Source organism: Gracilinanus agilis, chromosome 4 (genome assembly GCF_016433145.1).
Source record: "Gracilinanus agilis isolate LMUSP501 chromosome 4, AgileGrace, whole genome shotgun sequence".
NCBI lineage: Eukaryota > Metazoa > Chordata > Mammalia > Didelphimorphia > Didelphidae > Gracilinanus > Gracilinanus agilis.
In genome coordinates this window covers 273,121,437-273,143,244 of record NC_058133.1, presented here as the reverse complement: position 1 = coordinate 273,143,244, position 21,808 = coordinate 273,121,437, and the positions used below count along the sequence as shown (strand labels likewise).

At 42.0% G+C, this 21,808-nt stretch overlaps 1 protein-coding gene across 1 annotated transcript; it reads left to right on the top strand.

Moving 5' to 3' along the window:
• The first annotated feature begins 775 nt into the window (after positions 1-775).
• Positions 776-20,991, top strand: PGC (progastricsin). Its single transcript, XM_044674154.1, has 9 exons — positions 776-831; positions 3,655-3,805; positions 7,714-7,831; positions 9,699-9,817; positions 10,640-10,839; positions 15,802-15,924; positions 17,498-17,645; positions 20,015-20,113; positions 20,749-20,991. Exons 1-9 carry the CDS (start codon positions 776-778, stop codon positions 20,899-20,901), a joined length of 1,167 nt encoding a protein of 388 aa, XP_044530089.1. The 3' UTR covers positions 20,902-20,991.
• Positions 20,992-21,808: the final 817 nt, after the last annotated feature.

Here is a 21,808-nt window from a genome sequence, read left to right as displayed (position 1 = left end):
CCTTCTTAATTTTAATTTTGTGTACGTCTGTATGTGTGTGTATGTTTTCTTTTGCAATACAGCTAATATAGAAACATGTTTTGTATGGCTTATATGTATTTGATATTTGATTGATATATAGCTCACCTCAATGTAAGAGGGAGGGATGAAAATAAAGGAGAGAATTTACAACTAGAAAATTTTTTAAATGAATGTTAAAAATTTTATGTAAACTGGGAAATATTTAATGAAATCAATACATTACATTTAAAGAATTCCTTATCCCATCAGTTATCATATGCCACATTTCCCAAAGGAGCAGGGAGCTATAGCGAATTCCTGATGTGTCTCCTGTACCATATTCTTGCTCCAATTCCCCCCTCCCCCCCAAGCTTTTCTTCTTCAAACACACAAAGATGCCCATGGTCTGGTCTTTTGAGTTCCCTAGAGGGAAAAGTTCAGCCTTGGCTCTGTCTTATTTCCCGATTGGTTGACTTCTTTGTTCTCTGTTATCATTCATGTCCCTTGATCCCATTGCTTGTATTAAAAAGTCAACAAAATGGAAATTCCTTTCTGGAAATCATGCAGAGGGGAAAATTACACAGAAATAGTTGATATGGAAAGTACAAAACAGAGATTTGGAGGGCACACATACAAGCAATTGGGGTGGTGGGGTCAGAGAGAGGGTTAGAGTCTTAGCATATAAAAGAGGAAAGTGGCTGCTCTTTACCTCAGTTCAGTTTGACTCTGGTAATCAGAGTAGCTTCTGTCCTGTGACAGATCATAAACCAGCACCATGAAGTGGCTTCTGTTGGTCCTGGTTTGCCTCCACCTCTCAGAGGGGATTTTCAGGTGGGTCATGAAATTTAATTGGGACAGAGAAGCAGTCCTGGATCAAGAGACCAGTCACTTGGAAAGGGGGTGGGGTGGGCAACCTCTATGTTCCCAGCTGTATGTTCTCTTGGTAGGAAGATGGTGTATCGTAATTGGCTGGGCTATTGTGGGCTACAGGGGAAACCAAGGGTAATAGCACCTCACATTTCTATAGTACAGTATTCTCTAAGTTTAAAACCCTTTCCTCACAACCCTGTAAAATACAAGAATTATTATGCTTCTTTTACAGAGGAGGAAAGAGATGAAGAATGTGAAAGGCCATGACCTCTTTTTAGTTCTAGCTAGTAAATAAATGTTAGAGCTGAGAGCTGAACCTAGCTCTCCTAAATCCAAATTTAGTGTAATTTCCCAGGCACTGAACCAATTCTTGGAGGGAAGAGAAGACATGGTTTTTACCTTCATAGTATCAGACAATTCTTATGCTCATGGAATTAGTCTGGTGGGGGAGGCACAGTCCATATACTAAGTCAGTGATGACAAACCTATGGCATATGTGCCAAAGATGGCATGCAGAGACCTCTCTGTGGGCATATACACCATCACCTGTCAGAGTTAATTACTAGAAAGGCAGAGGGACACTGGAAGAGGTACTTCCTTACCCCTCCCCACCATGCCTCCATGCTCCTCTGCACTTACTCCCTTCTATGAGTGGAGTGCTCAGACCACTCCCTCCCTTTCTCCCTCTCCTTTCTGGGATAAGGGGGGTGGAGAGGTGTCACTCTGTCTCTGGTGGGGGAGTAGTGCACGGCATGCAATCTGGGATGGGGCAGGGAATGACACGAAGTCTGGAGGGGCATGGTATGTGATCTCTAAAAGGTTTGTCATCACTGTACTAAGTTAAACTCTAAGTCCGATGGGAAAAAATATAGTCCTTGCTCTCAGGAAGTTCCCAGTCTGATGGGAGAGTTCAACTCAGCATATGTTCAGTTGTTTTTCAGTCATGTCTGCCTCTTTGTGACTGAATTTTGAGTTTTCTTGGCAAAGATCCTGAAATGGTTTATCATTTCCTTTTACAGTTCATTTTATAAATGAGGAAACTGAGGCAAACAGGGTGAAGTGACTTGGTCAGGGTCACATGGTTAATAAGTGTTTAAGGATAGCCTTGAACTCTTGAATATGAATCTTCCTGACACCGTACCATTTCTCAGCCAGCCTCTATGTAGTCCAGTGGGGGAGATACCATCCTTGACCTCAGGAAACTCCCAATCTGAGATTGGGGAAGATACAGTCCCTCAGGCTGATTGGAAAAAAAACACATTACATGCTCTCAGGAAATTCCCAATCTGATGGGGATGTGGAGAAGGGAAGCTATTGACCATGTATATGACTACTTTTCAAGTAACCCCTGCTTCATAAGTCTTAGGAAGCAACCCCATTGGCAAAAGTAAGGGTCTTTCTTCTGAAAAAATTCATTTTTCAGCCCTCTGATACTAAGGGACTGCTTTCTGAGAGGACCCTTGAAGATATCAGGTCCAATCTATTTCAGTTACAAAAGAGAAAACAGAAATGCAGAGAAAGAAAGTGACTTAAGGAGCAGCTAAGTATCACACTGGATAGAGTGCCAGGCCTGGAGTTGAGAAGACTTAATTCAGCCAAAAAAAGAAAGTGACACCCAAATCATACCGCTGGTTAATGGTAGAATCAGGATACCCCCATAAAGTCTTTTCTAAAATATACATTCCCTTGAGTAGGCTAACACAAGTCCCTAATGCCTTAGTGGAAAGGAGATTATCACAAGATCCTTGTCAGGAGGCATCCAGGCAATAGAAGTAAAAGGTTCATCAGTGGAGGAAAACACAGAGGATACAAGGTCCAGAAGGAATTCAGAGGGAGAAAGGGTTTAATACCATACAGAGCTTGTCCACTTCGGCATTTGGAAGAAGGCTGTCATTAGAGATGAGTCATGAGCAGAATTTCCCAAGAGAGGAAGGACTTAACCTATTAGTAAGCGCTTTCTGAACCTTTGTTTTGGGGAGGGGTCCTAGACCAGCCCGGGGCAGCTAGGTGGTACAATGGATAGAGTGCCAAGCCTGGAGTCAGGAAGACTCATCTTCCTGAGTTCAAATCTGGCCTCAGGCACTTACTAGCCAGGCGACCCTCAGCAAGTCACTTAACTCTGCTTCAGTTTCCTCATTTGTAAAATGAGCTGGAGAAGATGGCCAATCACTCCAAGATCTTTGCCAAGAACACTTTAAATGGGGTCCCAAAGAGTTGGACATGACTAAAAATGACTGAACAATGAACTCGGGCCAGCTACCTTTGATTCTCTAGACTTGATCACCATACCACTGCCAGGGTGCCTTCTTCTCCTCCCCTTTTAAGTTTCCCTTTTTTGTTGTCTTCCCTCCTTAGAATGAAAGCTCCTTTAGGGTAGAGATTATCCTTCTTTTTGCCTATATATCTAACCTCAGCGCCTGGCATAATTTTATTGTTGTTCAGTTGTTTTACTCACTTCTGATTTGTGTTTCTTGGCAAAGATACTGGAGTGGTTTGTCATTTCCTTCTCCAGCTCATTTGACAGATGGAGAAACCAAGGCAAGCAGGATAAAATGACTTGTCCAGGGTCACACATTTAGTAATAATGCAGTAGATGAGCTTTCCTGACTGCAGGCCCAGGGCTTTATCCATTGTGTCACCTAGCTGCCTAGACTTAGCACACATTAAATGCTTTATAAATGATTTTTACCCATGTGAATGGGTAAATATGGAGAAGAAAATTTCAGGCATTGAGGGAGAGGGAAAGATGGCGGCCTGCCCTTCATTCACTGCCTTCTTCTACAGAATTCCCTTGAAGAAGGGTAAGTCCATCCGGGACACCATGAAGGAGATGGGCATTCTGGAGGAGTTCCTGAAGACCCACAACTATGATCCTGCAAAGAAATATCACTTCAGGGATTTCAGTGTGGCCTTTGAACCCATGGCTTACATGGATGTGAGTACTCCTTTCTCTGTAGGGACCTTGGGCAAAGTCTTCTCTCCTTGTTGTTGTTTAGTTGCTCTATCATGTCTATCTTTTCATGATCCCATGGACCATAGCTATCCATAAAGTTTTCTTGGCTAGAATTTGCCAAGTGATTTGCTATTTCCTTCTCCAGGGAATTCTTTTGTCAGACAGAGATTAAGTGACTTACCCAAAGTCACATAGCCAGGAAGTGTCTAAGACTGGATTTGAACTCAAGTCTTCCTGATCCAAGTCCCAGTCTTCTAACCAAGTCTTAGCTCCCTTCTCTATTTAGTAGATACTTATGGGCCAATAAGCCACTTATCTACAAGTAGATATTATCAAGCTCTCCTCTCCCTCTCATTCATAGGTCCAAATCATGAAATTGTAATTTTCTCCCCTCTTTCATTGGAAAGGACCTGAAAGATTCAACCAATCATCCTACTTTTGGAGTTAATTGTAACACTAAGTTTGATACAAAAGGGGACAACTAGATGGTGCAGTGGGCCTGGAGTCAGAAAGAACCTGAATTTCAATTCAGTCTTAGGATATTTGCTAGCTGTCTGACTGACCCTGTGCAAGTCACTTCAACCTGTTTGCCTCAGTTTCCTTACATGCAAAATGAATTGGAAAAGGAAATGGTAAACCATTCTAGGATCTTTGCTAAGAAGATCCCAAAAGAAGTCATGAAGAGCTGTACATAACTGAACAACTCCTGACTCAAAGGCCAATTTTGTTCCTGCAAAATTTGATTCACTTCAAAAGTTTCCTTCCAAGATCAGCTCAGAAACCACCTTTACCATGAGGCCTTTCCTAATCTCCCCAGCTGCTAGTGCCTCCCCGTCAAATAACTGCCTCAAATTTATTTTATATATACTTGTATGCATACGTATCGTCTCCCTATTTAAGAAGTAAGCTCCTTGAGGTCAGAGACTGTTTCATGTCTGTCTTTGTATCCCTAGGACCTGACCCCTAATAAGATCTTAACAAATAATTGTTGATTTATTCAGTTAAATTCAAGAAGCATGGATTAAGCCTTTACTAGAAGAAGTATTGTGGCAGCCAGGTGGCTCAGGGGATAGAGTCAGGAAGCCTCAACTTCATAAATTCAAATCCAGCCTCAGACACTCACTAATTATGTGCTCTGTCCAAGTCATTTAACCCTATTTACCTCAGTTTCCTCATCTGTTAAATGAGCTAGAGAAGGAAATGTTAAACCACTCCATTATCTTTGCCAAGAAAACCCCAAATGGGGTCACAAAGAGTAGGATATGACTGAACAACAACAAAAATGAGGGAGTTGGATTAGATGATGCCTCAGGTATCTTTCAGTTCAAAAACAATGATATCAGAATCTTCTGACACCAGGTGAGTGAGTCCTTTCTTCTTTTAGTCCTTCAGTTTCCTCATCTATAAAATGAAAAGGGTGCTACTTATTTCTACCTACTTTCCAAACGTTTTTTGTGAAGACAGTCAACCTTAAGGCCTGTTATTCTGCTCCAGAACCTTCCTAGCTCAGGGAAAAGGAAACTGATAAACTTAATCACTTAAGTTGTTGGGTAACTGATAAGAGCCTATCTACATATTAAAAGAGGAACCTAGGGAATGATTAATCCTAAAGAATTAATCTTCAATGGAACTGTTTTAGGAATGGTGGCATATGGGTAATAGGGGAAATGTTTAGGGGAAATGTCTTTCTCTTAAGTCTTTCCAACCATACTGTAGTTCAACCAAGGAAAGTCTTCCTTCTAACAACAATCCTTCCCCAGTGATCTCCTCCCTCCATTATCTTATCTTGCCACTTGGCTTCCATGATGATCCAACCTTTGCAATCAAGCTGTACTGGCTCTCAGTGCTTGCTCAGTTATTGTTCTTGTGGTTCAGTCATGTCCAACTTTTCATGACCTCATTTTGGGTTTTTGGGGGCAAAGATTCTGGGATGGTTTGCCATTTCCTTCTCCAGCTCATTTGATACGTGAAGAAACTTGAGTCAAACAGGGTGAAGTGACTTGCCCTAGGTCACACAGCTATTAACTATTGGAGGCTGGATTTGAATACAGGTCTTCCTGACTCTAGAATTGGTGCTATATCCACTGGGCTACTTAACTGCCCAACTGACTCCTAATACTTGATCCTTCTCTCTCCCTAACTTTAAGTTCTCACTGGGTTGTTGCACAAACCTGGCATAACCCTCTTCTGATTGCTACTACCCCTTCCTACTGAAGGATTAGATCATCCTTCAAAAGACTGCCTACCCCACATAACTTTCCAAGAGTGACTCAGCTCACAATACTTGCTCCAGTCATTTCTACTTAAGGCTCTTTAAGAATGGTGGAGATTCTTATCTTGGCCTCTCAGTCTTTACTGCCCTTGCTCACACAGTCTATCATAACTGGAAAGCACCTACTTCTTCTGCCCATTCCCTACCTACCCTTCATCTTTGCTCATTGATATGTCTCTCTTCAAAGTTCAGTTCAGGTTCTCCTTCTTTGTGAAACTTTCCTGAGGGCCATTCTACCTTCCCTCCTACCTCCACCCCCTCTACTTTTCAGGTACTAGTAATCTCCTCTTCACCAAACTTCTCATAGGTTGTCATGGTAAAGGTGAAAAACTATTGCTTAGGGGCAAGTAGGTGACTCAGTGGATTGAGAGTCAAGCTTAGAGATGGGAGGTTCTGAGTTCAAATGTGACCTCATATACTTTCTAGCAGTGTGCAAGACTCTGGGCAAGTCATTTAACTCCTACTGTCTAGCTCTTAGATCTAAGGGGGTGAGAGGGACAGAGAGAGAGAAGAGAAACAGAGAGAAAGACAGAGAGAAAAGAGGAGAAAAAAGGAAAGAAAGACAGAGAGAACAGAGAAAAAAGGGAAGAATGAAGGAGAAAGAGAAACAGAGAAAGAAGGAACACAGAAAGACAGAAAGGAGGAGAAAGAATGAAAGAGAGAAAGAGAAAGAGAAGCAGAGAAAGAGAAAGCAGGAAAAAAGAAAAAGAAAGAGAAACAGAGANTTCCAAGCTCTTTCAGGGCTGCTCATCCTCTTTTGGTGTCCACCTGTAACCCAGCTCTGCCCTGTGGCACCAAGATGCTGTAACATGTGTAGTGGCCACATCCTGGTAAAACTGTCTAGGCAGACAGGTTGAGGGTAACCAACAGGCCTCAAACCTGTCAGTGAATTGGGGGATGTCTACACCAAACATGTGAAGACGTCCTCTAGGGGAATGGGTGGATATGAACAATTTGTTTCAAAGGCCAAAAGCATACACTGTAGAGCACTTAGAGTTTGATCAGACATCAAAGACTCCAGTGTTATCCATTTCGTCCTGGACCATCACCAGCCTTACTGACTTTTGTCTTGCCACTGGGCTTTGATGACTCTGAGAGAATGAGGCTGACAATTTGGTATGTATCCAGTTCACAAGCAAGTCAAGATATCACCCCTATGATGTCATTGGTCTTCTTTGAAATGGAGGACAAGAGATTAGCTAGTTGACTCAATGGACTGAAAGCCAGGGCTAAACTTTGGAGGTGCTGGGTTCAAATTTGATTTCAGCCACTTCCCAGCTGTGTGACCCTGGGCAAGTTACTTAATTCCCATTGCCTAGCTTTTTTTCTTCTTCTCTTCTGCCTTGGAAGCTATACACAGTATTAATTCTAAAATGGAAGATAGAGAAAAAAAAGAAATGAAGGATGAGTAACATGGTTCTACCAGGGTCTTCTAGTTCTTGGCTTTGTTTAAAGAAATGAGATAAGCTAGGAAATGGAAAAGATCCAGTGCCAAAGATCATATTTCTGGGGGTGTACTAAGTTAAGGGTGGACAACACAACTTCACAACCAGCCTGTTGTGGGTGGGAGCATTTACTGGGCTGAACAGGAGTAATGGGACCCTACTTTCTTCTCCAGTCTTCTTACTATGGGGAGATTAGCATCGGGACTCCACCCCAGAACTTCCTGGTCCTCTTTGACACTGGCTCCTCCAACCTGTGGGTGCCCTCCATCTACTGCCAGAGCCAGGCCTGCAGTGAGTAACCCAAGTGGGGTGGGGAAGTGGGAAGGGAGAGGCAGGGTCCTGAGGTAAAGAAGGCATGGCCTCTATGTGGGAAGCAGGAGAAGACAACCAGAGGAATTTGAGGCTCAGAGAGGCCAATTGACTATCTTAAAGTCAAATTGCTTACCTGGAGCTGAGCCAAGAAGAATCAATCAATTTTATCTCATGCTACTGAACACATATTTTTATGAAACATCCATTGTATGCTTGTGGGTGGGGAAGTGGGGAGGAGAAGATACAGGAGACAGGTGAGATCTGGTCCTTGTTCCACAGTCTCATTGAGGTATTAAAGGCCCTATAAATGTCTGCTCTAGTCCTGGCAAAACCCTGGGTTTTGGGTCACTTTCTAGTTTCCTGGAAATATTGGGAATCCAGAGAAAAGTTATCCAGCTTGGCTATTAAAGAGGGCATGATCAGACATAGTTGGAGCTGAGAAGTAATAGTTGGAATAAGCAGAGGAAGCTGATATTCCCTGAAGAAAGTGAGTCTGGACCAGCCCTAAATCATCCCATTGCCTAAGGCCTCTGAGAGGACTAAGGTCTCTGTGGATGAATATTGTGCCAGGCTTGGAAAGATATCAGTCTGGAGTCTGCCTATTACAAGAAGGAATCTGTAAGCACATGACATTCATTATACTAGGTACCGGAAGGAAAGTTTAGCTAAGACTTGGTCCCTGCCCTCATGGAGTTTCCAGTCTAGTGGTGGAGAAAGATACCAACCTAGAAAATTAGAATACAGAATAATGTATGATAAATTCATAAGATGGGTGCTATAAGGGAATTATGTATTTTCTTGGGTGTAGAAGTGTTAGAAATAAAGAAATTTCTGGGCCATAATTCTGAGTGGAAGATCCAAACTTTAATTGCAGAAAATTAAAGTTGGAGATCTTACCACACCCAGTTTGTGATAAGACCCCATACAGATGTTCAACAGTATATTTTATTGGTTTTGGGATAGCTGATTAGCATAAGTTAACATAGAAGAATGTACTGAAGATATTAAGAAACACACAATGGTGCTTAATAAAGAGGGTTTGAAACATTCTTCCTCCTTACTACACCTGATTTGTCTGCTGGGAAGCAGGTATTTTAGCTCCCATTCATAACCCTGAGTCTGTCATTTAGGATGGGAAGGGATGATGTCTAGAGGATGAGGGCAGAAGCCAAGAAAGCTGAGGAAGGAGGCTATTAGCTGGGTGACCCTTGTCAAGTCACTTAACCTCTAGGGGCAAGAGTTTCCATATCTGTAAGATGAAGAAATTGGATTAGATGATCTCTGAAGCCCTTAGAATCTCTAAAGGACTTGGAGTCAGGAAAATCTGAGGTTAAATCAATATCGCAGATACTTAGAAACTGTGTGACCCTGGTCAAGTCACTTAACCTTTGTTTGCCTCAGTTTCTTATCTATAAAATGGAGATAATAATATCTACACCAAACATGTGAAGACGTCCTCTAGGGGAATGGGTGGATATGAACAATTTGTTTCAAAGGCCAAAAGCATACACTGTAGAGCACTTAGAGTTTGATCAGACATCAAAGACTCCAGTGTTATCCATTTCATCCTGGACCATCACCAGCCTTACTGACTTTTGTCTTGCCACTGGGCTTTGATGACTCTGAGAGAATGAGGCTGACAATTTGGTATGTATCCAGTTCACAAGCAAGTCAAGATATCACCCCTATGATGTGACAATTTGGTATGTATCATGACATTCTAGAGTATTGTCATGATCAAATAAGTCAACACATATAAAGTTCTTTGCAAATCTTAATGTACCATATAAGTGTTTTTCCAGTTCTAACAGAATTTTAATATGAGTCCTCTGGGTTCCTTTGGTAGGTGGCCATGCCCGATTCAACCCCAGCCAGTCTTCTACCTACTCCACCAATGGACAGACCTTCTCCCTGCAGTATGGCAGTGGTAGCCTCACTGGCTTTTTTGGCTATGACACCATGACAGTGAGTAACCATATATCTTTTTCTTCCCCTTCTTCTTTTTCATGCCTTTTTGAAAGGGCACAGACATACTCTATGACCTAGGACAATTTTGTAGGAGGCTGAAAGAAAGAAAGAAGAAAAGTCTAGAAGGGAGTGGAAACTTCTAGTGTCTGAAGATACTGGTCATACGGAAGAGGGATTATATTGGATCTGATGGGCCCCAGATGGCAGAACAAATAGTGAATGGAAAGTATAGAGACTTAGGCTTGATGTCAGGGGAAAAGTTGATGACAGAGTTGATCAAGAGTAGAATGGCTTTCCTCAGAAGGTAGTGAGTTCCTCATCACAGAATGTCTTCTGAATAGTCTGGATGATTATTTTTCAAGGATTTCTGTCGTTGGGGATGGTTTCTTTTAGGGTATGGATTAGACTAGAGCTTTAAAGATATCTTCTAATTTTGAGATTCTTTGGCTATGGTATGGGTACAGAATAAATCACAGAATCCCAGTGCTAGAAGAATCAGCCATAGAAGGACGGGACCTTGATGGATAAACAGGATTTGGAAGATCATAAGATTTAGAGTTGGAAGGAATGTAGGAATCATGCCACCCAACTCTCTCACTTTATAAATGAGGAAACAGAAGCTAAGGAGGATCAGAGAGTGCATTCTGGGCAGAGGGTAATGACGAGGAGTGGGAAGGGGCAGATGCCAAGTGAGTGTGGCAGGGACTTTAGGGACCTTGGGATCTGGCCCCCTCAAAGATGCCCATCACAACTCTCTAAAGACCTTGAATGATTGTGCTTTCTCTTACCATCTCTCTTCTCCCCTGTGCTTTCCTCCAGGTCCAGGGAATTCAGGTCCCCAACCAGGAGTTTGGCCTGAGTGAGAATGAGCCAGGCACCAATTTCATCTATGCTCAGTTTGATGGCATCATGGGCATGGCTTACCCTGCCCTGGCTGTTGGAGGGGCCACCACAGCCCTCCAGGGCATGCTGCAACAGAATGTCCTTACCAACCCCATCTTCAGCTTCTACCTCAGCAAGTAAGGAGCCCAGAGGACACATGGTCCTGCTTTTCCTTTTTCTGCATGATCTAGATCTCTTTTCCAAATTTCTTCCTCCCACTCCTCTGTACTTTTCCCCATTCGCATTTCTTTAAAGCTTCCAAAGACATCTCATCTTTTCTTTTAAATCCTTACTTTGTCTGAGAATCAATACTGTGTATTGGTTCCAAGGCAGAAGAGTGGTAAGGGCTAGGCTAAGCATTGGAGGTTAAGTGACTTGCTCAGTTAGGAAGTATCTGAGGTCAGATTTAAAGCCAGGATCTTCTGTCTCTAGGATTGGCTTTCAATCCATTGAGCAACACACTCTCATCCTTTTTTATAAACCTTAAAGGACCTCAAAATCTTAAACCTTAAAGAAATCCCATGAAGTAGGTACTGAAAGTATTATTGTGCTCATTTTTATAGATAAGGAAAGAGGTTCAGAGAAGTAAACTGGTTATGGAAATAATAAATGTCAGAGCATGTGCCTCTTGACTTCAATTCCACTAACTATGCTTGTTGATAGCCTAAGAGTTGACCCTGCCTCCTCTCCTGTTGTTTTTTCTACCATTATCTAGAAGTTGGTCCAGCCATTATGTACTTCCATCACCATGAGAACTACCGTTTAGCCTTATTATCATTTCTACCCCTACTTTTTTTTTTACTGAATTGTAAATTATTTTACTAATAGGCATTATAAGCAGATACTAATAATTGTTTTAAAAGACCATGATGGTTAATATACGAGCATGAATGACTTAGAATGATTTCTCTTCCATTTTAGAGATCAACACATAGAATACTGAATATTCTGAAAAAAGAAGCTATAATATACATGTTATATATATATAAAGTAATAAAATGTAACATATGTTGTGTTACATATGTAATACAACATAGCACAATATAATGATCATATTCATTGCTATAATCATTAATATATTAAAATTATACTATTGTGCAATAATTTTATAAAATGACATGTGAATATGATGAGTTATTAAGAGGTAGCTGTGGATTAGTGGTTAGAAGACTGGGCCTGGTATCAGGAAGACCTGAGCTCAAATCTGGCCTCAAATACTTCTGAACTGTTTCACCTTGAGTAAGTCACTTAACCTCTGATTGCCTGAATATCCTTACCAAGAAAATCCCAGGGACAGTAGGGTCCACAGGGTCATGAAGAGTTAGACATAACAACTGAAGCAACAATGAGTTATTACTTTATTTTTCTTCTTTCTTTGCAATATTATGGAAATAAAACATATCCAAATAATCTATTTAAACACTGAACATATTATACATAGTAATACAAGAATATCACATAATAATATGTCAGGCAATTAAATAATGAAAATATATTAAGTAATCCGTATTTGTCTAAAATGTTATAAACAACATAATTAATACTCATTGTGCTTAATATATTTTAATGTGGAATTCCCATCATGCTTCCCTTTCCCCAAACACTGAATGGTGTCCTTTGTTCAAAATTAGTAGAGTTATTCTTAAACATCACATTCTCTTTCATGGCAAGTTTAATAAACTATTTACTAAACTATTTCATTCTTGTGTTCATCAAACATTTGCTGCTGAAGAATATAAACACATGGAAATATTCTGTAAATTCCATAATGTATTCATCCTAGACTGGCTAGAGTTATGCTAACTCTACCAGAGAGATATTTATTGCTATTCAGAAGACACAGAGAATTATCAGATGTGGACAGAAATAGGATGACATTCAGGCCAGCTGTCTTGGGACTTACAGAAACTTTCCTCTGGGAATGAGACAATTCCGACTGAAATTGACCATTCTGTGCGATGCACAGAGCAGTTAGAAAGCCCTATTCTAGGGGCAGCTGCTTGGTGGATTGAGAGCCAGGCCTAGAGATGAAAGGTCCTGGGTTCAAATCTGACCTCAGACACTTCCTAGCTGTGTGACCCTGGGCAAATTACTTAACCCCCATTGTCTAGCCCTTACCACTCTTCTGCCTTGGGACTAATATTTAGTATTGTGGCTTAGTCATTTCCGATTCTTTGTGACCCCATTTTTTTTAAATCCTTACCTTCTGTCTTAGAATAGGGCTGAGTGATTGGGGTTAAGCCGCTTGCTTAGGGTCACATAGCTAGGATGTGTCTGAGGCTGGATTTGAACTTGGGACCTCCCATCTCCAGGCCTTGTATTCTACCCATTGAGCCACCTAGCTGCCCTTCCCATTTGTGGTTTTCTCAGCAAAAGTATTGGAGTAGTTTACCATTTCTGTCTCCAGCCCATTTTACAAATGAAGAAATCGAAGCAAACAGGGTTAAATGACTTGCACAAAGTCACACAGCTAGTAAGTGTCAGAGGACAGATTTGAATTCACATCTTCCTGACTCCAGGCATGGCATTTTATCCACTGTGCCACCTACTTTCCTTTTATTACATAGTTCTTTTTAGAGCAAGTCTTTAGATACTCCATCACTATTGTGGTCCTCAAAAAATCACAATTTCACACTATAAAGACACAGATTCCAAGCCAAAAGGATCTCAGAGCCCATTCTCCACTCCTACCCCTTAATTTTACAGATGAGGAAATTGAAGTCTCCAAAATGGGGGTGATTTGCTCTGGTTTACCTAGCTAGCAAGAATTAGCCATAGGATTTGAACCCAAGTCTCCCTGACTCCAGGGCCATCGCTCTCTCCTCTCTACCATGTTGCTTCTCTCCATCACTCTCCTAGGACCTCACAATTTCTCTTGTGTTTACTGCTCCACAGTAGACCAGCAATAGATCTATTCCTCTGGTCCATGGTGCCTCTCAGGTCTACTTCAACGCTTCTTGAAGTTTAGCTCTCCTCCAGCAGATGGCGATCATTTCCTTCTTTACAAAAGATCAGCTTTGAAGCTGGTGATTAGGGTTGACAGTTTCTGGTATTATCGTCATTTATTTATTTAATTTTATTGTTATATTTATATTACTAATTATATTTATTTTACTATCACATTTAGTGTTATTTATTATAGTTATCATTATTAATAGCCCTTACCTTCTGTCTTAGAATTCTTAAATACTAAGTATGGGTTTCAAGGCAGAAGAGTATAAGGGCTAAGCAACTGGAGGGGTTAAGTGACTTGTTCAGGATCACCCAACTAGGAAGTATCTGCCAGCAGATTTGAATTCAGGACCTTCCAACTCTAGGGCCTATCTATTGAGCCATCTAGATGCCTTTTTTTGTTTTTGTACAAACCCAGGATCCCATAGCCTCTGCCCTCTCACTTGAGAAAAAAAGGGAATTTTCCTGTCCGGAGAGCTGATTATTAAACTTTCAGTGTGAGTATTTGCACCTCCCAAATTAACAAGCTACAAAACAGGGCTTGATTTTGTTTTATTGATTGTCTAGATTTAGGAGAGTGATGGAGGAAATGTTAATTTTAAAGATTAAAATGAAAAGTATGCATGTGTATACATTTCCCCCTAAGAGCTGGTGGTTAAACCTTTGCCAGTACTCTATTGCAGACTCAGAACACTGTGAGTATACTCCCTATACACCTTACTGGACCAAGTCTGCATTTTTTGGCTCCTGGTAAATCAGTCCCTTTTGCCTCCTCCCTTCCGTATCTGCTGGCACATCTCCTGCTTATGTTAGCATTTCTCACTGAGTCTTGGGATTACCCAAAGCAATCTCTCCCATTCTGTATTTGTCTTACTCAGTAGCATCTTCCTCCAGGACTGCTGGAATAGACTATGCAAATTACTCTAGGGCTGCTTCAAGAAACCCTTCCAGAGGGCAGGAAAAGAGGAGCTGGGACTAAAAGGAAAAAGGACAAACCAGCTGGCAGGATGAAAAATTGGGTCTTGGCTTCCTACGTCCACAGAGACATGTAATACAAGGGAAGGTGTGATGGGAGCAAAGGACTTTAGCAAAATTGGAGGAAAGGAGATTACTTCTGGTTTAGGGAAAGATTCATAGAAGCAGCCCTCTGCTGCTTATCTCAGGATTTGGTCTTCCCTGTTGCCCTATAATAATTCTGGTTTTGATTTTCATAGTCATTTCCATGTCTGAGCAAATCCATTAGCATAGATAGAGAGATGGTGATAAGGCTTGCATAGAGAGAAAGCTCATCCATAGGGCATTCATTTGGGGTTGAGTGACTTGCCCACCATCACAGTGTCTGGGGTCAAATTTGAACCCAGGACATTCCATCTCCAGGCCTGGAGTTCTAGCCACTGAGCAACCTTGCTACCCTGCCAGGTGTATATTCTAAAACATGACACTTAACCACTATTTTGAATCATCTGTTATCTCTCAATTATTTCCAGATTAGTAGGGATTACTTCCTGTCAGCTCTGGATATATCTTCATATGATCATTTACTTATATGTTGTCTTCTTTTTTAAATTATTTATTTTTAAATATTTTTAAATATTTTTCCATGGTTACATGATTCATGTTCTCTCCCTCCCCTCTTCCCATTCCCCTCCAGGAGATGACAAGCCATTCCACTGGGTTATATATTACCTCTTTCTTCTTCACTAGACTGTGACCTCCTTGAGGGCAGGGACCATGTTCTTCATTTTCTGTGTATGTCTAGCTCTTAGTACATTGCTTGGCATATGTTCTGTCATGTCTCACTCTTTGTGACCCATTTGGGGTTTTCTTGGCAAAAATATGGAGCAGTTTTTCTTTTCCTTCTCCAGCTCATTTTATAGATGAGGAAATGGAGACAAATGGGATATGAAAAGACTTGCTCAGGGTCACACAGCTAGTGTTTGAGACCAAATTTGAACTCAGGTCTTCCTGAATCTAAGCCTGGCACTTTCTCCACTGTACCATCTAGATGCCCCCTCCCCCACCAAATGAAAGCTGCCTGAATGACTGATAGGTGTTGCCAGTCTTCTGAGGAGACAGAGGTTCAGGCATTTTCCCCCCACTTCTGCCCCTCTGCCATCTCTCCGTAATTTCTTTCTCTCTTGCAGCAGCCAGCAGAGCTCTCAGAGCGGGGGCGAGGTTATCTTCGGAGGTGTCGACAACAGCCTGTACAGTGGTCAGATCTACTGGGCACCTGTCACCCAGGAGCTCTACTGGCAGATTGGCATCCAGGAGTGAGTTGTGGAGGGGGTGGGTGTGAATGGTGGTGGGGGGAGCTGGTGAAGATAAGAGGATGTGGAGGATAAGAGGAGACAGAGCTCCCTAAGGATAGTGGGGGCTCCCTAAGGATTGAGGCTCATAGTCTCTACTTAATATTTCACACATCTGGGAAGTGGCAAGTGAGGGTACAGCCTGGCCAGGCGAGTGCACCATCTTATGATACCATGTATTTGCTCTAAAGCAGAAGAGCAGTAAGGACTAGGCGGCTGGGATTATGTGACTTGCCCAGGGTCACTTGACAAGAAAGTATCTGAGATTACATTTGAATCCAGGACCTCCCAATTCCAAGCCTGGCTCTCTAGCCACTGTACCACCCACTTGCCCCTCTATCCAGTGCTTATCGAGGAGCCATCGTGTGTGAGAATGGGGGCAGCAATAACAACAATCCAAATTGATAAAGCTCTTAAAGATGGTACCGAGAGCAGTGTAAGCGTTATATCCCTTTTATAGATTAATGAAGTAAGTTGCCCAAGAGTTACCCAGTAGTGTCAGAGTTGGGACTCAAACCCAGGAATGGGAAGAAAATTATCTCTGCCCTCTAAAAGGCTACAGAAAAGGTCTTGGTGCAGATGAGCTTTTATAGCAGAAAGGATTAAGGACAGACAGCAGGCAGAACATTTCCTGTGCCCAGGATGGCATGACTGAGGCAGATGATGGAGATCGTTCCCTCCCCTTGTTCTGTGGAAATCTTTTAAAGGAGATGTCTGTCTGGACTGACTTGGAAAGAAGCTGTCTGCTAGGAAACAGGGAGGGACCAAGGTGATCTCTGGAGGCTCCTGAGCTCTCCATAGCTAGGCGAAGGGTACTCTGGGATTCGAGGTTATTTCTGGTTTTTAAGTTATAATAATGGCCTTTCATCAGAGTAGACAGGTTATAGTCTGGGAAGCTGCATAGAACTGTAGTCCTGGGACTTCCCAATTAGAGTTGATTTTTAAGAGGTTAATCTTTAGAGGTGTGGTAGCTAGAACACTGGACCTATAATTAGGAAGACCTGAGTTCCAATCTTGATTTAGATATATACCTGCTGTTTGATTCTCTTAACCTTTCTGTGTCTCAGTTTCCTTATCTGTAGTTCTAAATTTATGATCTTCTGGTGGGACATGGTGAGGCAGTGTGAGCCTGGGCCAATCTTTTGCTCGTATAAGATGAGAAGATTCAGCTTAATGGCATCTAAAGTCCTATACAGCGATACATTCATGATCTTGGGTTTTTTTATAACCCTCATCTTCTGTCTTAGAATCAGTACTGTGTATCGATTGGTTCCAAGGCAGAAGAGCAGTAAGGGTTAGGCAATGGGGATTAAGTGACTTGCCCAGGGTCACACAGCTAGGAAGTGCCTAAGGGCAAATTTAGACTCAGGACTCCCATCTCCAGGTTTGACTATGAATCCACTGAGCCACTCAGCTGCCCTCATCAATGGTCTTTTGGTGGACACTGGGAAGGGACTTGGTAGAGGAGTCACTTGCCCTTGGATGACCTGTTCCTAGCCTCCTGGGGCTGAAGCTCCCCTTCCTTGGCTTCTTCTAGGTTCTCCATTGGAGGTCAAGCTACTGGCTGGTGCTCCCAGGGTTGCCAGGCCATTGTGGACACCGGCACCTCCCTCCTCACTGTGCCCCAGCAGTACATGAGTGCTTTCCTTCAGGCAACAGGAGGCCAGCAGGATCAATATGGACAGGTATGTTTAATTTCAGTTCATATTTATAAAGTGCCTCCTGTAAGCAAGTACGGTGCTAGGTGTGAAGGAAACAAAGATTTAAAAAAGCATGTTCCTTGTCCTCCATGAGGTTTCAGTCTCTACTGGTGGTCAGTATGCCATGCATATAGATAAGCATAACATAAGGTCTCCTGTGATGGGGGCAAAGGAAAGACCTGTATATCTTGCTGGCTACTTGTCTCAGGTTGGAGTAGCTTCTCCTTTCAGTCCTGTCACTCATTATAGCTGGGAGATGAAGGCCCCAGGGAGCTGGTTACAGGACGTCTGGGTTCTACGATCAGGTTTTTTTTCTTTTTTAGAAAAAAGAAATTTCATTTATTTTTTAAATTACATGTAATTTAAATACATGTAATAACACATTTCTACATAATTTTTCTGAAGTTATCTGATCCAAATTGTCTCCTTCCTTCCCTTCCCTCCTTCCTCACGGAGCTGGTAAGCAATTCATTCTGGGTTATACATAAACATGTTTCCATATTATTCATTTTTTGTAAGTGAATAATCTTATAAAACCCAAACCCCCAAACAGATACCCAAATAAACAAGTGATCAATCATATGCTTGCATTCTGACTCCATCAGTTCTTTCTCTGGAGGTGGATAGCATCCTTTGTCATAAGTCCTTCAGAATTGTCCTGGATCATTGAATTGCTGAGAATAGCCAAGTCTATCACAGTTGATCATCCCACAATATTGCCATTACTGTGTGCAGTGTTCTCCTGGTTCTGCTTATGGGTCTTTCCAGCTCTTTCTGAAATCAGAGGATCAGTTCTAATATGTGCTAGCAAACTGCTTTATCTCTCCAAGTCTCAGTTTCCTCATCTGTAACATAAGAAAATGTCACTAGATGACCTCTAAGATCCCCCTTGGCCTTAAATTTGATGATCCTGAAAAACAAATAGATAGAGATATAGGTGTGTATATGTGAATGTGTATGTGTATATGGTGGGTGGTGGGTGGTGGTGGGGGGCAGGGGAAGAGACAGAGACAGAGACAGAGACAGAGAGGAGACTGAGAGAGACAGAGACAGAGACAGAGAGTCAGAGACAGAGAGAAGAGAGAGAGGAATGGGAAGTATTACTATTACTATTGCTAATAATTAGGTTACCCCTCCCAGGAATCTGGGCAATTTAAAAGAGAACACCCAGAGCTTAGTAATAAGGGTTAATTTTGTAGCCTTAGAGTCTCAGACAGAAGAGAAGTTTGTGAATTTCCACTTAGTCTCCTGGGCCTGGGTATTTGATTACCTCTCTATGTACTCTTATTTTAAAAAAATAGATTTTTACTGCATTTATTGTTTTTATATCACTTACATTTCCCAATATATCCCTTCCCAGAGAGAAATTATTCAAAGGATAGAAAAGAAGGGAAAAAAGTTGTTGTGCTAACCAAGTTATAGAAAAGTCTGACATCATATGTAACATTCCATCTATAGCACCTCACCTCTAATTTTTAAAAAAATGTAAACCCTTACCTTCTGTCTTAGAATCAATATTCTGTATTGGTTCTAAGGCAGAAGAGTGGTAAGGGCTAGGCAATGAGGGTCAAGTGACTTGCCCAGGGTCATACAGCTAGGAAATGTCTGAGGGCAGATTTGAACCCAGGACCTCCCATCTCTAGGCCTGGCTCTCAATCCACTAAGCCACCCAGCTGCCCCTTCACCTCTAATTTTTAGAATCAGATTGAGGCACCTTCTTGGATTTCTTCTTTGGGATCAGGCTTGGTCATTATAATTTCATGGCATTTAATATTGAACTATACACTCTTTTTAAAAACTCATCTATTTAATTAATCATGTGCAATAACAATTCTCAACATGTGTTTTTCTAAATTATAAGATCCAAATATTCTCCCTCCTTTTCTTCCTGGAGACGGCAAGTAATTTGATCTGATTTATACACAGAGTATCATATAAAACGTACTTCCATATTGGCCTTCACTTTTAAAGAGACTATTCATATAAAACCCAAATTCCAAAATAAAACTATAAATAAAGTGAAAAATTGCATGCTTTGAACTGCATTTTGCCTCCAACAGTTCTTTCTCTGGAGGTGGACAGCATCCTTTGTCCTCAGCCCTTCAGAAATGTCCTAGATCAGTGTAAAGCTGAGAGTAGCCAAGTCTTTCACAGCTGATCATCAAACAATGATCCATCTACTCTGAAGGTGGGAAAAGGGCTGGAAAAGGCCAGGATCTGGATGGATGTGGGACTGGTACTCTGGACTTGGTGGGGTCTGAGCCCAAGCGAGGTCTCTCTCTGAGGTGTTTTCTCAGTGGGGACTGAGAAGATGGAATGACATTCGTTTTTCTCTCTCCTGTTTCTCTCTCTAGTACGTGGTAGACTGCAATAGCATTCAGAACCTCCCCACCATCTCCTTCCTCATCAATGGAGTGCAGTTCCCTCTGTCACCATCTGCCTACATCCTCAATGTAAGTAGTCTCCCCACGATCTCAACTAATTTGGGGAAGGAGAGTCCAAGGAGTGGAGAAAGGGAGTGAGAAGGGCTTATCATTTTTAAGAAGTCAGCATGGCGCAGTAGAAAATACTAGCCCTAGAGTCAGGGGACCCGAGTTCAGATTTTGACTTTGACACTTCCTCCCTCCATAACCTTGAGCAAGTCAGTTTATTTCCCTGGGCCTCAGTTTCTTCATCTATAAAATAGTAGTGGTGATAGAAAAACTGTCCCTGTAGTTCCTCTCAGCTCTAAACATATGAAACTCTTATATCATAACTTTTCTACTTCTTATGATTTTTCTTCTCTATCTCCCATGCTTCAAACCCCCTTTCCTGGAAAAAAAAACAAACTAGCCCCAAGATAGCAGCAGGAATAAGAAAAGGAGAAATCACCCTGTGAGACAGTGAAGCAGGCTTCCGGGCTCCTGGGGGTGGAGAGGTGTGGAGCAATGATGGGTTGAGGAAGAGAAGGCTTTCACATCAAGGGAAGGGTCAGAGTTCTGAAGAGGACAACTTTGGGCCATCCCAGTCAACCTCTCGCTGTTACCCCTCTGAAGGTTCAGCATGGCTGACTCACTGCTCTCTCCCCCCAACCCTCTGATTTGCACAGAATAATGGCTACTGCACCGTAGGGATCGAGCCCACCTACCTGGCCTCCCAGAATGGCCAGCCCCTCTGGATCCTTGGAGATGTCTTCCTCAGGTCATACTATTCTGTCTATGACATGGGCAACAATAGGGTGGGCTTTGCTACAGCTGCCTAGACTGACTGGCTGGCTGCCCAAACATCCTCCTTCCTAGTCCCGATTCTCACCCTGTATCTCTTCCCTGGGCTGAGCCCTCCCCTCTACTGCCTCTTGGAACCCCTCTCTGACTTTGTCTAATAATAAATGAATCCTCAAAATGCTTTTTGTCCAGCTTGCTCTTTTCCAAGAGGGAACCCCAGCAACCAATACATCATCTGCCAAGAGCATCAGTTTGAATGGCTCCAACACAAATTTATTAAGTCATGAAAGCACCGTGCTAGACAGTCATTCAAATATAGATGAGACTGGGGTAGCTAGGTAGCCCAGTGTACTAGCTCTAGAGTCAAAGGTCCTGGGTTCAAATTCTGACCTAGAGAAGGGAAGTTCTGGTTCAAATCTGACCTCAGACACTTCCTAGCTATGTCATCATGGGCAAGTTACTTAGTTCTTATTACCTAGTCCTAAATGCTCCCCTGCCTTGGAACTAATACTGTATTTGTTCTGATATTCTATTGATTCTAAGACAGAAGGTAAAGATTGGGGGGGGAGGAAGATAGATGAGACCCAAATTTTGTTTTCATGGAGGTTTTTATCTAATAGCAAGAACTTTCCCCCAGTCCACTAAAAGAACCAAACTATAAAACAAATAAGAGCAAGATAACAACAGCAGACTTTTACTAAACACCTACCATGTGCAGAAACCAATACCTGGGAGGATGGACAAAATTTAGACAAGAAATGGTCTCTACCCTCAGTGTTTATAGTCTAGTGGGAAAAAAAAAGGAGGAATGATATTTCAGAAAGTAAAGGATCCAGGGTTACCACCAAGAAAAACCTACTCAGTAACTCTCCATAAGAAAAAAAATAGATTTTCAATGAAATGGAAGATTTCTAAGGATTCCTGATGAAAAGATAGAGCTGAGTA

Coding starts and splice junctions, on each gene's coding strand:
- PGC (XM_044674154.1), top strand. CDS start 776: ATGAAGTGGCTTCTGTTGGTCCTGGTTTGCCTCCACCTCTCAGAGGGG. Junction 7,832..9,698: donor CTGCCAGAGCCAGGCCTGCA/GTGAGTAACCCA, acceptor TTCCTTTGGTAG/GTGGCCATGCCCGATTCAAC. Junction 20,114..20,748: donor CATCTGCCTACATCCTCAAT/GTAAGTAGTCTC, acceptor TGATTTGCACAG/AATAATGGCTACTGCACCGT.